Consider the following 14991-nt stretch of genomic DNA (forward strand, 5'->3'; position numbering starts at 1 on the left):
GAATCGGGCTTTCCCCTTTGCGTGGGCGGCGGGGAAACCCCGATCTTCATAGAAACATAGAAACATAGAAACATAGAAGTCTGACGGCAGAAAAAGACCTCATGGTCCATCTAGTCTGCCCTTATACTATTTTCTGTATTTTATCTTAGGATGGATATATGTTTATCCCAGGCATGTTTAAATTCAGTTACTGTGGATTTATCTACCACGTCTGCTGGAAGTTTGTTCCAAGGATCTACTACTCTTTCAGTAAAATAATATTTTCTCATGTTGCTTTTGGTCTTTCCCCCAACTAACTTCAGATTGTGTCCCCTTGTTCTTGTGTTCACTTTCCTATTAAAAACACTTCCCTCCTGGACCTTATTTAACCCTTTAATATATTTAAATGTTTCGATCATGTCCCCCCTTTTCCTTCTGTCCTCCAGACTATACAGATTGAGTTCATTAAGTCTTTCCTGATACGTTTTATGCTTAAGACCTTCCACCATTCTTGTAGCCCGTCTTTGGACCCGTTCAATTTTGTCAATATCTTTTTGTAGGTGAGGTCTCCAGAACTGAACACAGGATTCCAAATGTGGTCTCACCAGCATTCTATATAGTGGGATCATAATCTCCCTCTTCCTGCTTGTTATACCTCTAGCTATGCAGCCAAGCATCCTACTTGCTTTCCCTACCGCCTGACTGCACTGTTCACCCATTTTGAGACTGTCAGAAATCACTACCCCTAAATCCTTTTCTTTTGAAGTATTTGCCAACACAGAACTGCCAATACAATACTCAGATTGAGGATTCCTTTTCCCCAAGTGCATTATTTTACATTTGGAAACATTAAACTGCAGTTTCCATTGCTTAGACCATTTATCTAGTAAAGCTAAATCATTTACCATATTACAGACGCCTCCAGGAATATCAACCCTATTGCACACTTTAGAGTCATCGGCAAATAGGCAAACCTTCCCTACCAAACCTTTCCCTATGTCACTCACAAATATATTAAAAAGAATAGGACCCAGAACAGACCCTTGTGGCACACCGCTTGTAACCTGACTCTGCTCAGAATACTCGCCATTAACAATAACTCTCTGATGTCTACGCTTCAGCCAGCTGCAAATCCATTGAACTATCCAGGGATTAAGTCCAATCTTCACTAATTTATCTATCAGCTCTTTATGTGGAACCGTATCAAAGACTTTGCTGAAGTCCAGGTAGGCAATATCCACGGCACCACCTTCATCCAACACCTTTGTGACATAGTCAAAGAAATCAATGAGATTAGTCTGACATGATTTGCCTTCAGTAAAGCCATGCTGATTTGGGTCCAATAAGTTATTGTTTTTTAGGTGCTGATTTATCCTCTTTTTGAGTAGAGTCTCCATCATTTTAACTACAACTGATGTCAAGCTAACTGGCCTGTAGTTACCAGCTTCTTCTCTACTGCCCTTCTTGTGAATAGGCACAACACTGGCCATTCTCCAATCCTCAGGAACTTCTCCTGTTAACAACGATTGGTTAAACAAATCAGTCAGGGGGGTAGTAATGACAGCTCTGAGTTCTTTAAGAACTCTGGGGTGGATGCCATCTGGACCCATTGCCTTATTTATCTTTAATCGTTCAAGTTCTTCTAAGACATCGGCTTCTAAGATCACTGGAGCTGAATCCGTACAGTTGGAAGCAATGCTATATCCCTCTATACTATTTTTTTGTAAGGTGTCTTTTGAGAAAACTGAACAGAAGTAGCTATTGAAATGGTCAGCGATCTCCTTATTCCCATTAATGCATGTATTATTCCCGGTACTAAGCTTCGTGATGCCGCAGCTTTTCTTCTTCTTATCATTAATATATCTGAAGAAGGTTTTATCCCCCTTCTTTACAGATTTGGCAATTTCTTCCTCTTTTGAGGCTTTAGCATCATATATTATCTGTTTCGCCTCCTTCTGTCTCATTTTATACACCTCCCTATCAGCTATACTTCCAGACTCTTTATACCTCCTATAGGCAGCCTTTTTTTCATTGACTATAGCCCTTACATCATTGCTAAACCATAGCGGTTTCTTCTTCCTTTTACCTTTAGTTATTTGTCTTACATACAGTCCAGTGGCTTTTAAGATGGCCTTTTTTAATACAGTCCACTGGATGCTCGCTCCTGCCATTTTATCCCTCCCCTTTAATTCATTATCTAAATATTCTCCCATTGCATTAAAATTTGTTTTTCTGAAATCCAATACTTTGGTTGCATTATAGGATTGCTCACAATGAGTTTTTACATCAAACCACAAACATAGATGGTCACTGCAACCTAAATTTTCTCCCACCTTCACATCTGAAACCCAATTCCCATTCGTAAAAACTAAATCTAGAATATTCTCCCCTCTAGTTGGTGTCTCCAGCTGTGCCAGAGCTGCTCCTGTAAAGGCCTCTACTATATTCTTACTTTTGCATGTAAGGGCACTGGGGATATTCCAGTCAACATCAGGCATGTTGAAATCACCCATAACCACAATATCTCCCTTTACTGCCATTTGGGTAATTTCATCCACCATCTTGTTGTCATATTCCTCGGATTGCCCTGGAGGCCTATAGATCACCCCAATTCTAATGACAGAACCTTCTTTAATTTGCATGCAAATCCAGAGGGTCTCTAGATCTTGACACGTATTTTGAATTAGTGTTGTTTTTAGACTTTCTTTAATATAAATGGCTACTCCACCTCCCCTTCTCTCTATTCTATCCTTCCTATACAGTGTATATCCTGGTATGGATATTTCCCATTCATTAGAATCCTTAAACCATGTCTCAGTTATGGCAACCAGGTCCAAATTATCTCTAGATATTATGGCCATTAATTCACAGAGCTTGTTGCTCAAGCTTCGAGCATTTGTGCACATTACCCAAAGAACATTATTTTCGTTATTAATTTGCCCCTTATCATCAACAACTACATCTATATTATTTGCAGCTCCCTTTTCATAAGCTTCCAAAAACTGCTTTATCCTCATTGGTCGGGGACAGAAATCACCCACATCAGTTACATCTCTGTCCCCTTTACCTAGTTTAAATGCCTGTCCAAAAAAGTTCTGAATTCCTCACCGAGCACCTGGGTACCTCTGTATGATGGATGCAAACCATCCCTCTTAAACAACTCCCTATTAGACCACCTACTGACATCATGACTTACATAGCCAAAACTTTCAGCTTTACACCACTGCCTTAACCACACATTAAACTCTCTGATACACGTTGTTTTATCCTCTTGGCCACAAACCGGTAACACCTCTGAGAAAGTCACTGAATCAGTTATTTTACCCAGCTCCACACTTAGACATTGAAAATCTCTTTTTACTACATTAACATTTCTCTGGGACAAATCATTTGTGCCAAGATGCACCACCACATCAACGTTATTACCTTTACTCACAGTCTTAACAATGTTTGTAATCCGCCTCCTGTCCCTGCTGGCAGTGGCCCCTGGGAGACACCTCAGCACCTTCACCACATCCTTGCTCTGTCCCAAATCAACACCTCTAACGGTCGAATCACCCACAAGAAAATGTGTCCTCTTTTTATTTCTACTAACTGCACTTGATGGTTTGGTGACATTTACGACAACTTCCCCTTTGAACATCCCCTCATTCTCTGCCTGAGGGACCTTGCTAATATCTCCAACATCCTTACTATTTAAATCCGCAAGAACACTATAGGAGTCTTCGGAGAGGGGCGGCATACAAATCTAAGTAATAAATAAATAAATAAATAAAATTCGATAGATAGACCAAAATTGCTATGTTTTTGTTCAACTGCACACAATCTTCCTGAACCGACAGTTGTCCACACAGCCCTCCTCCTCGGGGGGCGCTGTGGAAGTGGAGGCTGGACACATGGCTGCATTACAGCACGTGGCTGGGACAATCTTTCCACTTCTGCCTGCAAGCTACAAACTAAGGACTGCAATCTAGAGATCTCGCCATCTAACCTAGATGTCCTTATGCAAAGAGGGCAGTACCCCAAGTTCCACAAGGTACTACGGAAGACAACAGCCAAACAAATGTTACACTGCACCAAGCAGTAGCTGCAGCAGCAGCGAGCAGACGAAGATCGGGGTTTCCCCGCCGCCCACGCAAAGGGGAAACCCCGGCTCCTCGCTGATGCCCCCGCTCGCCCGCCCGCCCGCCAGCAAGAGGGGGAGAGATAGAGAAAGAGAGAGAAGGAAAGAAAGAGATGAGAGAGGGAGGAAGAGAGTGTGAGAGAGGAAGAAGCAAGATAGAGAAAGAGAGAGAGAAAGAAAGATGAGAAAGGAAGGAAGAGAGTGACGTCATCGGGTGGGAAAAATCGCGATATAGCGTTTTGCGAAGATCGAGATCGCGAAAATCGAGGGATCACTGTACATCAAATATTTGTTTACAGTATATGGAAAATTTGTAAAAAACAGACAGGAGATCATTGGTAGGAGGACTTCAATTAGAATTAGTTTTGTAATCTGTAGAATTGTCTATTTTGCTTGTTTTACACTGTTTACATTGCTCGTCCACTGCCCAGAGTCCAAATGGAGTTGGGCGGCTAATAAATGTAATAAATTAAATTAAATTTTAAAACCTTGTTATAAAAACAACTCCATATACTAGTACTTACTTTTTCTTTGACCTCCAACAATGCATGACTTTTGGAGATCAATACAATGCATTTCCATGCAGTTTTCTAACAAACCATTCTGCCCACATGTGCAAATTTTATAGCAACCAACATCACCAACAGAAGATGGTACTTGGATGAGTGTACCTTGACGGACAATAAAATCAGAGGCTTCACCCAATTTGCAGCCTATGTTAATATGCAGAAAATCAATTGTTAGTGAATTATGAATTCTAGAAGGAATAAGTGTTGTAACCTCTTAAAAGATTAAGAAACAGTTTAAACTTTCATTGATTACAGTTTACTCAGAGACATGGAGCATTGCATTTAAAGTAAGGTCAGCTGGTCTTAAAAATGAAATTGGAGGTGAAAGATAGATACAAGGCAGAGATAATAACATTACTGATAAATATGGGGCAGTTTCAAATAACATTGGAGGAAATATATTCTCTCTCTCTCTCTCTTTCCACCTCCCTCCCTCCCTCCCTCCGTGTGTGTGTGTGTGTGTGTGTGTTTGTGTGGAGAGAGAGAGAGAGAGACAGGAGGGAGGGGAGGGAGAAGAGAGAGAAGTAAACAAATCAGTTCTTCCTTTTATAATGATGAAAGCTGAAAGTTCTGATACTACGTACTGCAGCAAATGAAAGGAACAAGCCCATTGTAGTATTCCCCATTATAGGAAAAACCAGCATTCTCTATTTGGCATTTACTATCTAGATTACACCATTTATTTATTGTAGCGACCATTCAACCTTAGAATATAGTATCAGTATTCTTGGAAGTCTTTTAATCCAACCCTGCTCAAGCAGGGCATGGTATATCATTACTAAATGGTTGTCCAGTCTCCTCTTAATAACTCTCCAGAGATTGAGCATCCACAACTTCTGAAGGAGTTCAGTTGGTTAATTGTTATCACTGTTAGAAAATTTCTCCTTAGTTTTAGGTAGCACCTTCTTTAATGATCATCTATCCCTTACTTCTTGTCCTACCCTCATGTGCTTTGGGGCATAGGTCAACCCCCTCTTCTCCGTGACAGTCCTTCAAGTACTGGAAGACTACTATCACATCATCTCTAGTCCTTCTCTTCATTAGACTAGACATATTTAGTTTTCTCAATTATTCATTGTATGGTTTACCTTCTAGACCCTTTATCATTTTGTTGTTCTTCTCTGCATTTATTTAAAGGCTTCAACATCTTTTTGTAATATGATGACCAGAACTGGATACTATATTCCAAATATAGTTTCAACAATATAAAGTGATATTATCATTTCATATAATCTTAAGGCTACTGGTCACCGCACCTCAAGAAGGATATAATGAAACTGGAAAAGTGCAAAAAAGGGCAACAAGAATGATAAAGGAAATGGAGCACTTCCCTTATGATACCAGGTTGTAAAACCTTGGTCTCTTCAGCCTTGAAAGATGGCGTTTAAGGGTGACTTGATCAAAGTGTATAAAATCATACATGGGATAGAAAAGGTGGATAGAGAAAAAATATTTTCTCTATCACACAATACTAGGACAAGGGGGCACTCCCTAAAGCTCATAGGTAAGAAAGTGAGGACAAATCAAGGGAAATATTCTTCCCCCAAAGGGTCGTTGGTTTATGGAATTCACTTCCAGAAGAGGTCATGACAGCTGTCAGCCTTGATAGGCTGATAGCAACCTTGAAGGCAGGATAAGACAGATTCATGGATGCCAAGTGTATCGGTGGTTATTGAAATGGATGTCCATGTGCCGCCTCTATGTTGATTGAGGCAGGCAGGATTCCCTTGAGTACCATTTGTTGGGGGTCAGGGGAAAGGGAGGGTCTTGCCTTCTCTTTCTGCTCAAGATCCCCATGGACAATTCATGGGTCACTGTGTGACATAGAATGCTGGACTCGATGGGCTTTGGCTTGATTCAGCATGGCTCTTCTTAAGTTCTTATGTTCTTATCTCTCTACTGATGCAGCCCAGCAATTGATTTTTTGGGCAATTGCAGCACAGTGATTGCTCATTCTTAAATATTGGTCTACTATGATACCCGTTGCTACTGTTCAGCCAGATATAACCTCTTCTATAACTTTGCATTTAGTGTTTCTTGCCTATGTATAGGATCTTACTTTTCTTATCACAGAATTGCATTTTGTTGGGTAGGGCCCATTGTTAAAGTCTGTCAAGGTGCTCCACTTGAGCCTATCCTTTATTGTTATCAATTTTCCCCAATTTAGTGTTTTTTGCAAATTTGATGAGTTTTTCTTGTATTTCCTAACCTAGATTATTTATGAAGATGTTGAAGAATACCAGGCCTAAAACAAAAGCTTGAGCTACCCCATTGCAAGATTCACTCTGTGTTGATGTAATTCCACTGAAGATTTTTCACTGTGTGATTGGTCAATCAGTTGCAAATCCATCTCTGATGGTACTATCTATTCCACATTGGTCTATCTTACCAAAAAGAAGGTTGTGATGTTCTTTATTAAATGGCTTACTAAAGCCTAAGTAAACTATTTCCATAGCATTTCACTTATCAACTAATTTAGTCATTTTGTCAAATAAGGCAATATGGGCAATTTGGCATTATGTTTTTAACCAAACCCATGCTGGTTTCTAGTAATTACCGGTACCTTGTTCATTTCTGGGTACTTAAAAATCCTGTTTGATTATCTTTTTTAGGGTCTTTCCAGGTATTGTTGACAGGTTAATTGGCCTGTGGTTTCTTGGGTTCATTTGTTTTCCTTTTTTGAAGATTGGAAACACATCAGCTATATTCCAATCCTTTAATATTTCCAGAGTACTCCAGAAAATCTTTTTTTGGGGGGGGGGGGAATTCAGTGGTTCCGACTTCACACCTGCCAATTCCTTCAAAATCCTGGGATGTAGCCCAACTGGTTCTAGCAATTTGAATTTGTCTAAACTGAACAGGAATTCTCCAACAATCTTCTTTAATATTTTGTCTTGTATCACTATTCTGTATCCTACATGACACTTCTGTATGATACATGACACTTTTGGCTGGACTGTTGTTTTTTTCTTTTGGTGAAGAGTCAAAGAAAGAAATAAGAAATTCTGCTTTCTCCTTGGTACCTATCACCTCACCATCTTTTCCATTAGTAGATGGATGGTTTCTCTGACTATATATATACATTTTATTTCTTACATGTATAAATGTAAAAAACATGTTTTTAGCATTTGTCACAAGTTCACTCTAACCCTTAGTGTGCCTGCCTTTCCCCTTGAAGAAAGAATATTTTCAATTACAAAAAAGACAAGTGTTAAGTTATTAGGAATCATATGGCATTTGTTTAGCCTTTGAAGAGGCTTACCCTGAATACAAAAATAGGGAAGACAGGGTTCAAGAGGCTGACATCCCTTTCTGTTTACTTCGCACAATTGATTTGCAGCACAAGGGTTTGGGTTACAGGGATGTGTAACATCTTCTACAATATTATCCAATGTACTTGGACCTGAAAAAAAAGTAGGGAAAATTAATACTATATAGAATTAGACTTGTGTATTATTTTTTAAGCCAATGTGTCATCTTTATTCACTATGTGAAAATATACACATCATTAAAATAAAAAAAGTAACTTAAAATTTTTTAAAGAACCAAAATTTCAGTGCTTATCAAAGAGGGTTATATTTATCATTAATTCATTAATCAATCATATTTTTATTACTGCTCATCCCATTCTAGGCAGCATAAACAAATAAAAAACAAATAAACAAATAAACAAAAACAAATCCTGAAATCTCAAACCAAGCATCATTCGGACTCAAGACACAGTTATGTTCTTTCAGTTGGCCATTATTTTTATCATGCTGCTTCCTTCTTTTTTAGTGATTATAGTGCTTTATTTTAATAATATAGCCCTCAATCATGGCTCCAAAGAAGATTAAGAGTGATAGTAGCAGTGTACCTGTAGTGAAAAGGCAGAGGCCAACAATTGAATTGAAAAAGAAAATTATTTGAAAGAGGCATGTATGTATCAGATCTTGCGGCCGAATACGGCATGGCGAAGTTGACAATCTCGAATATTTTAAAGTAAAAGCAGCAGTTTAAAGAAGCTAATGTGTTGAAAGGAGTGAGTACTTTAACAAAGCAAAGGCCTCAAATAATAGAAGAAGTAGAAAAGTTGTTGCTTGTGTATATAAATGAGAAACAGGTGATAGCATCAGTGAGGTGTTAATTTGTGAGAAGGCGCTGCAAATCTATGATGATTTGCAGAAGAAAACCCCAGAACAAGTGTGTGAGTGATTTTTTTTTTCCAAAGCCAGTCGAGGCTGGTTTGAGAAATTTAAGCAAAGAACAAGCATCCAATCTTTCCCTAACAGTGCAGTAGGCGACAGGAGCCTAAACATGTTTAATAATAATGTGATGTCGTATTACCGTAGTGTTACAAAAAAGGTAGGTTTCTTATGTTTAATGAAATGTTTTCTTTAATGTTTTTATGTTTATTTAACTCTTTAAGTACTGTATTATAACTGTTCTCATTAAAAAAGAATACCTATATACCTGTCATTCGTATATATTAGCGAGTTTACAGGGAATAATAACTTTTTTCTATCCATTTAAGGTACAATCAGGAAAACACACTTAACAACTGGGAACAATTTTTTTTCAAAATTGTTACATAAATCATATGACCTTTAATCTGTCGATTTTGAAATTGTCCAATGTATATCACTTTGATATTTCCATCGCTTCCTGTATGCTGATCAATCTGATCATCATTCTTCTTTTCATCACCACTGTTTCTTGTATTTCCCTGTATGTTGTCATAATCATCTTGTTTTGAAATTCTTTGAAGATTTTTTATACTTTCAATTAAAGAGTTAGCGTTGCTTCTCATTTCCTCTCTCCATTCTTTAATGCTTGTGCATATGTCACTGCATAAATCTTATTTCTCGAAGCTCCATCTTTGACCAGCTGCCCAGTAAAAAATCTTTATACAGCCTCAAAGCAAAAAAGCCTCAGAAGAAAATCAAACTTTTTTTCTTTTCTTTTACCCCTTTTAGACTCACATAAAGTTCAACAGAAAAATATTCTTTCTCGGTTCTTAGCTTTTTTTATCAGTTGTTATATAAACAATTCAACAAGCTACATTGAATCAAGGTCACATCTGGCAGCGCATACATTCCAGCCAAATGCTGCCTCAGCTTAGCCAACAGATTTTTCACCACGCAGGCTTACAGTTGCCTCCCTTTCTTTTAAATATTCAGACCAGAATACCTCCAGGACCGTCTTCTGCCACACGAATCCCAGTGGCCGATAAGGTCCCACAGAGTTGGCCTTCTCCAGGTCCTGTCGACTAAACAATGTCATCTGGCAGGCCCCAGGGGAAGAACCTTCTCTATGGCGGCCCCAACCCTCTGGAATCAACTCCCACCAGAGATCAGAATTGCCCCCACCCAAGGAGAAAGTTCAATTTTAGTCTCTAGTCCGAAATGATTAATCCAAATTTTGCGGGGGTATGATTATAGTAAGATAAGCACTAATAGAAAATGGAATAGATGTGATCTGATACATACTAATGGGCAGAATAAAAAAGAAATTAAAATGGAAAATAAAAAATTGGGAAAGACTGCACAATCTGGGAGGAAAAGAGAAAAGAGGAGATTAGAGGGATAGAAAAAGACAAGAAAGAAAATTTTTGAGATTTGGCAAGATTGCTGTAAATTTGAAAAGGGGTGATTGATCATTCAATAAGTTAAAAATAGATTTTTCTTCTTTTATTTTTATGAATATAATTTGCGTTGCTTTGAAGTAGAAATAGATGTATTAATTTATAAGATTGTATTAGAAATATGCATATAAAGAAACTTAACGGAATATATACATAAGAAATAAGCTGATCTTGATATGAACTACAAGTATGGAAGTGATGTTTCAATAATTACATAAGACAAATTTGAAACACATTTGGAAAATGTAAAAGGTGCTTAAAGGTTAATAATAATAATTGCTAATTGGTTGAATATTAATTGATTGGGGAATATTAACAGAGAATATAGAAAAGATAATATGAATTTATAATAGAAATTGGATTTATAATTATAATTATCCAAAGGCTTTTGCTCCCATCATTTTTTTTTATCAAGCCTAGAAACAGACTGCTTTGAATTCTAAAGTTGTCACTGGGCTTGTTCTTCAGTACTTACGAAGATAGGTATCTAAAGGTATGCAAGTCTCCAAATCATCAGCTGGGGATAAAAGTTCACAGATGCTTTCAGCCATATGTCCCTCAGGAAATTTGCTTAAGTCTCCACATTTTTTGAGAATTTCTACACAATCTGACCTTCAAGAAAACAAAATGTTTACACATTATATATGTGCATAGTATTTAAAAATAAAAAAGGCACACAGCTGTACATATAAAAATAACATACAATTTTACATATAAATATCAATATCCTTAAATATGTAACATTAAGTCTCTGTAAATCACATGAAAGAGGTGTTTTGGAATGTATGGAACCACACAAGATTTTTAAAAATCCTTCCATAGCTGCAACTGAAAAAAGACCAAACAAATTTATAGCCTTTACATGTGTTCCAAAGCAACTCTTTCTGGAGATTTTCACAGCCCTATATAATATGGTGTCTAGTTATGTTTGCCCTAAAATAACTATTTATGCATTTAATAGCTTAAATTATTTATTCTACAATAAATCCCTATGCAGCATGAATCTTGAACTCTTACAATGAACTATGCATTATCACATCGTATGTGGGACTTAAAATTATTTTACTTATTAGATTTATTTTGTCATCCATCTTGCCTCGTGGTAAAAATTATAGAGGCATGGTAAAAATTATAGAGGCATAGAGGTATTCATTCTAAATACAGATGTATAAATTCTGCCAGTTCTTATTGTACTGACATTTTTCCAATTAAAAACATCTTGGATGAACTCTCAGATTAGGGATCCTTTATAGTTCTTGAATTTGTCAAAAAAATATGCTCAGAGGAATTTGCCACTAAGCAGAATAGAAGTTCAATCAAATTATTTTATGTACATTGCACAGAATATCATTATGACTGTCTTCTGGCTTATTCCCCTCCACAATTTAATGGATTTTGGATTTGCACAACAGAATCTGTCTAGACCCTATTCAATTATATAATATATTAGCTTTACAGAGTTTAGTAAAAAAAATCCTATAAAAATAATTTTGTAACATCTTATCAGAAAGTCAAATCAAACTTGAACTTGGTGTGATAATTGACTTGCACAAACTTTTGAAATCAATCATTGTTTAAATTTCAAAATGTATCACATAGTTGCTTTTGGGCTTTCTTCTACTTGCTCAACTCTCCACCCTATATTTGTAAACCATTAAAGTCGTTTACATTTTCTTTTTAACTGATGGTTAAAAATATACTTTAATAATTAGGAATAATATTGGATAAGTTCTAGAACAATGCACTAATTAGTTCCATCTCAGTTTTGCTTTAGACTTTCTTCATTTGGTTACTGAAAATACAATATTTACAATATTACTGTCATTTAATTTTCCTTTTTCTACATGGATATCCAACTGAAAACCTACTAAAGTTAACCCTCTTCATGCAATCATATGAATGTTTAAAGAAAAAGAAGTGAATCAAGGAAGCACCAAACTTTTCCCAACACTCTTTCAAGATCTTCACAGTCAGCTGAAAATCCTGAATGACAGCTGCCCTTACAATTAGCCTGAAGATTAACACAGACTTCTATGAGATAGGACACATTAGCATACTTGACTCTACATTTTTCAGGTGAAGGTATGGATGTACAGATGAAACTTGAAAAATTAGAATATCATGCAAAAGTTCATTTATTTCAGCAATGCAAGTTCATAGGTAAAACGTAATATGTGGGAGAGACTCATTACATGCAAGGCAAGATAGTTCAAGTGGTGATTTGTCATACTCGTAATGATTATGGGGTACAGCTCAGGAAAACCCCAAATCCCCCATCTCAGAAAATTAGAATATTACATGCAATCAATAAAACAAGGATTGTATATAGAACAATATTGGACCTCTAAAAAGTATAAGCATGCATATGTACTCAGTACTTGGTTTGGGGTCATTTTGCAGCAATTACTGCCTCAGTGCGGTGTGGCATGGAAACTATCAGCCTGTGACACTGCTGAAGTGTTATGAAACACCAGGATGCTTCAATAGCGGCCTTCAGCTCTTCTGCATTGTTCGGTCTCATATCTCTCATCTTTCTCTTGGCAATGCCCATAGATTCTCTATGTGGTTCAGGTCAGGCAATTTGCTGTACAAATATGCAGACCTTAGAAACTTTTGCATCTCATTTGGAAACCAAGGACCCAGAGAATGGAGGATGAATGGAGAGGCACAGACGGCAAGATGCTTGAAGTTTAGCATGAAGTTTCCACAGTCTGTGTTGATTTGTCAGCTACTGGTATTAGTCCACTGTGCTTCATTAAGTCCAGGGTCAAAGCAGCTGTCTACTGGGAGATATTGGACTACTTCATGCTTCCTTCCACAGCCAAGCTTTATGGGGATCCTGACTTCAATTTTCCAGCACCTGCCCACACTGCCAAAAGCACCAAAAACTGGTTCTATGACTGCAGGATTACTGTGCTTGATTGGCCAGCAAACTCACCTGACCTGAACCCCATAGAGAATTATGGGGCATTGCCAAGAGAAAGATGAGAGATATGAGACCAAACAATGCAGAAGAGCTGAAGGCTGCTATTGAAGCATCCTGGTCTTCTGTAACACCTCAGCGGTGCCACAGGCTGATAACTTCTATGCTACATCGCATCGAGGCAGTAATTGCTGCAGAAGGGGTCCAAACCAAGTTCTTAGCATATATGAATGCTTATATTTTTTAGCTGTTCAATATTGTCCTATGTACAATCCTTGTTTTATTGATTGCATGTAATATTCTAATTTTCTGAGATGATGAATTTGGGGTTTTCATGAGCTGTACCCCATAATCATCACAATTACGACAAATCACAGCTTGAATTATCTTGCCTTGCATGTAATGAGTCTCTCTCATTTATTATGTTTCACCTTTTAAGTCGAATTATCTAAGTAAATCAACTTTTGCATGATATTCTAATTTTTCGAGTTTCACCTGTAAGTGGAACCTCTTTTGCTATCCAGTTTTAAAACTAAGAAAAATGCCTGAAGATAAAAAGCTAAAAATCTACTTACTTGCAAATAATACTTCCTCTAGATTTACTATGACAAGGTTTAATTTGCAGTGAACAAGCAACTGCCTTCCACATTTCTGGTTGGCATTTTTTAATATCAAGTACAGGGATATTTATAAAAGGCATCTTAATGCTTCCTTTTTCCCAAAGTTTCATATCATTCATAGCTCCTTGATCTGACTGGGCATTACAGCTCCTGAAGAGTTCAGTAGGCCTTCAAGAAAAAGTCATGCAAACAGAAGGCAACAATTTCATGACCTTTAGATAAAGATAATAAATAATAATAATGTATATATTTAGATAAAAAGCTGGGTTTTACCTAAAACGGGGGGGACGGGGACCTGATGCATATTGTAAAATAATTATGCGTTAAGTTTCAAGGGTGATTTCATGCCTTATATATAAAAAAGAACTATAGCAATCTAATGCTAAATTTAAAATATTGAGCCCAATTATTTGATTTCAGAAATAGAACTGTATTAAAGATGTTTGAAGAAAAGCTAGATTTTAGTTTGAAAAGAATTTCAGAAAGAACATATGTATTAAGGCAGGAAAGGAAAGCAGCATGTAGAGATATTGTTATTTTGACTATTTTAAAAACCAGAGAAGCTAAATACACAAGGAATTTTATTAGGATCAGTAATTTCTGGAAAATCATTTAGCTAAATGTATATATAATTACAGAAGTACAATTGTACAATTGTGATACAATCCACACTAAAAATAAGAGTCTTAGAGAGAAACTCCATAAAACTATTTTGTAGATATTAAACAGAGAATAAATTTATAGAGGGGATAATCAAGTAGAAATATTCACATATAGTGAATATTATCCGGTCACAATTCAAAGTGTTGGTAATGACCTATAAAGCCCTACATGGCATCAGACCAGAATACCTTCGGAACCGTCTTCTGCCACACGAATCCCAGCGACCAATACAGTCCCACAGAGTTGGCCTTCTCCAGGTCCCGTCGACTAAACAATGTTATCTGGCAGGCCCCAGGGGAAGAGCCTTCTCTGTGGCAGCCCCGGCCCTCTGGAATCAACTTCCCCCAGAGAACTGCCCCCACCCTCCTTGCCTTTTGTAAGTTACTGAAGACCCACCTAGGTCATCAGGCATGGAGAAGTTGAGATACCCCTGGGCTTATATTGTTTATGTATGGTATGATTGTGTTGCATGGTTTTAATGATGGGTTTTT

The 14991-nt window shown here is 37.2% G+C and overlaps 1 protein-coding gene across 11 annotated transcripts in view; it reads right to left on the reverse strand.

Moving 5' to 3' along the window:
* Positions 1-14991, reverse strand: part of RECK (reversion inducing cysteine rich protein with kazal motifs) — a 307670-nt gene that overhangs the window by 74192 nt on the left and 218487 nt on the right. For 8 of the 11 annotated variants that reach the window (XM_070727792.1, XM_070727794.1, XM_070727795.1 and 5 more), the window contains 4 exons: positions 13793-14005; positions 10770-10906; positions 7934-8074; positions 4627-4815 (listed from right to left, as the gene is read on the reverse strand). In XM_070727792.1, the coding sequence (XP_070583893.1) occupies positions 4627-4815; positions 7934-8074; positions 10770-10906; positions 13793-14005 (680 nt within the window). The remainder of the gene's footprint in view (positions 1-4626; positions 4816-7933; positions 8075-10769; positions 10907-13792; positions 14006-14991) is intronic. The other 3 variants (XM_070727793.1, XM_070727797.1, XM_070727798.1) reach the window with 3 other exon arrangements.

Source organism: Erythrolamprus reginae, chromosome Z (assembly GCF_031021105.1).
Source record: "Erythrolamprus reginae isolate rEryReg1 chromosome Z, rEryReg1.hap1, whole genome shotgun sequence".
In the NCBI taxonomy this organism is placed as follows: Eukaryota; Metazoa; Chordata; class Lepidosauria; order Squamata; family Dipsadidae; genus Erythrolamprus; species Erythrolamprus reginae.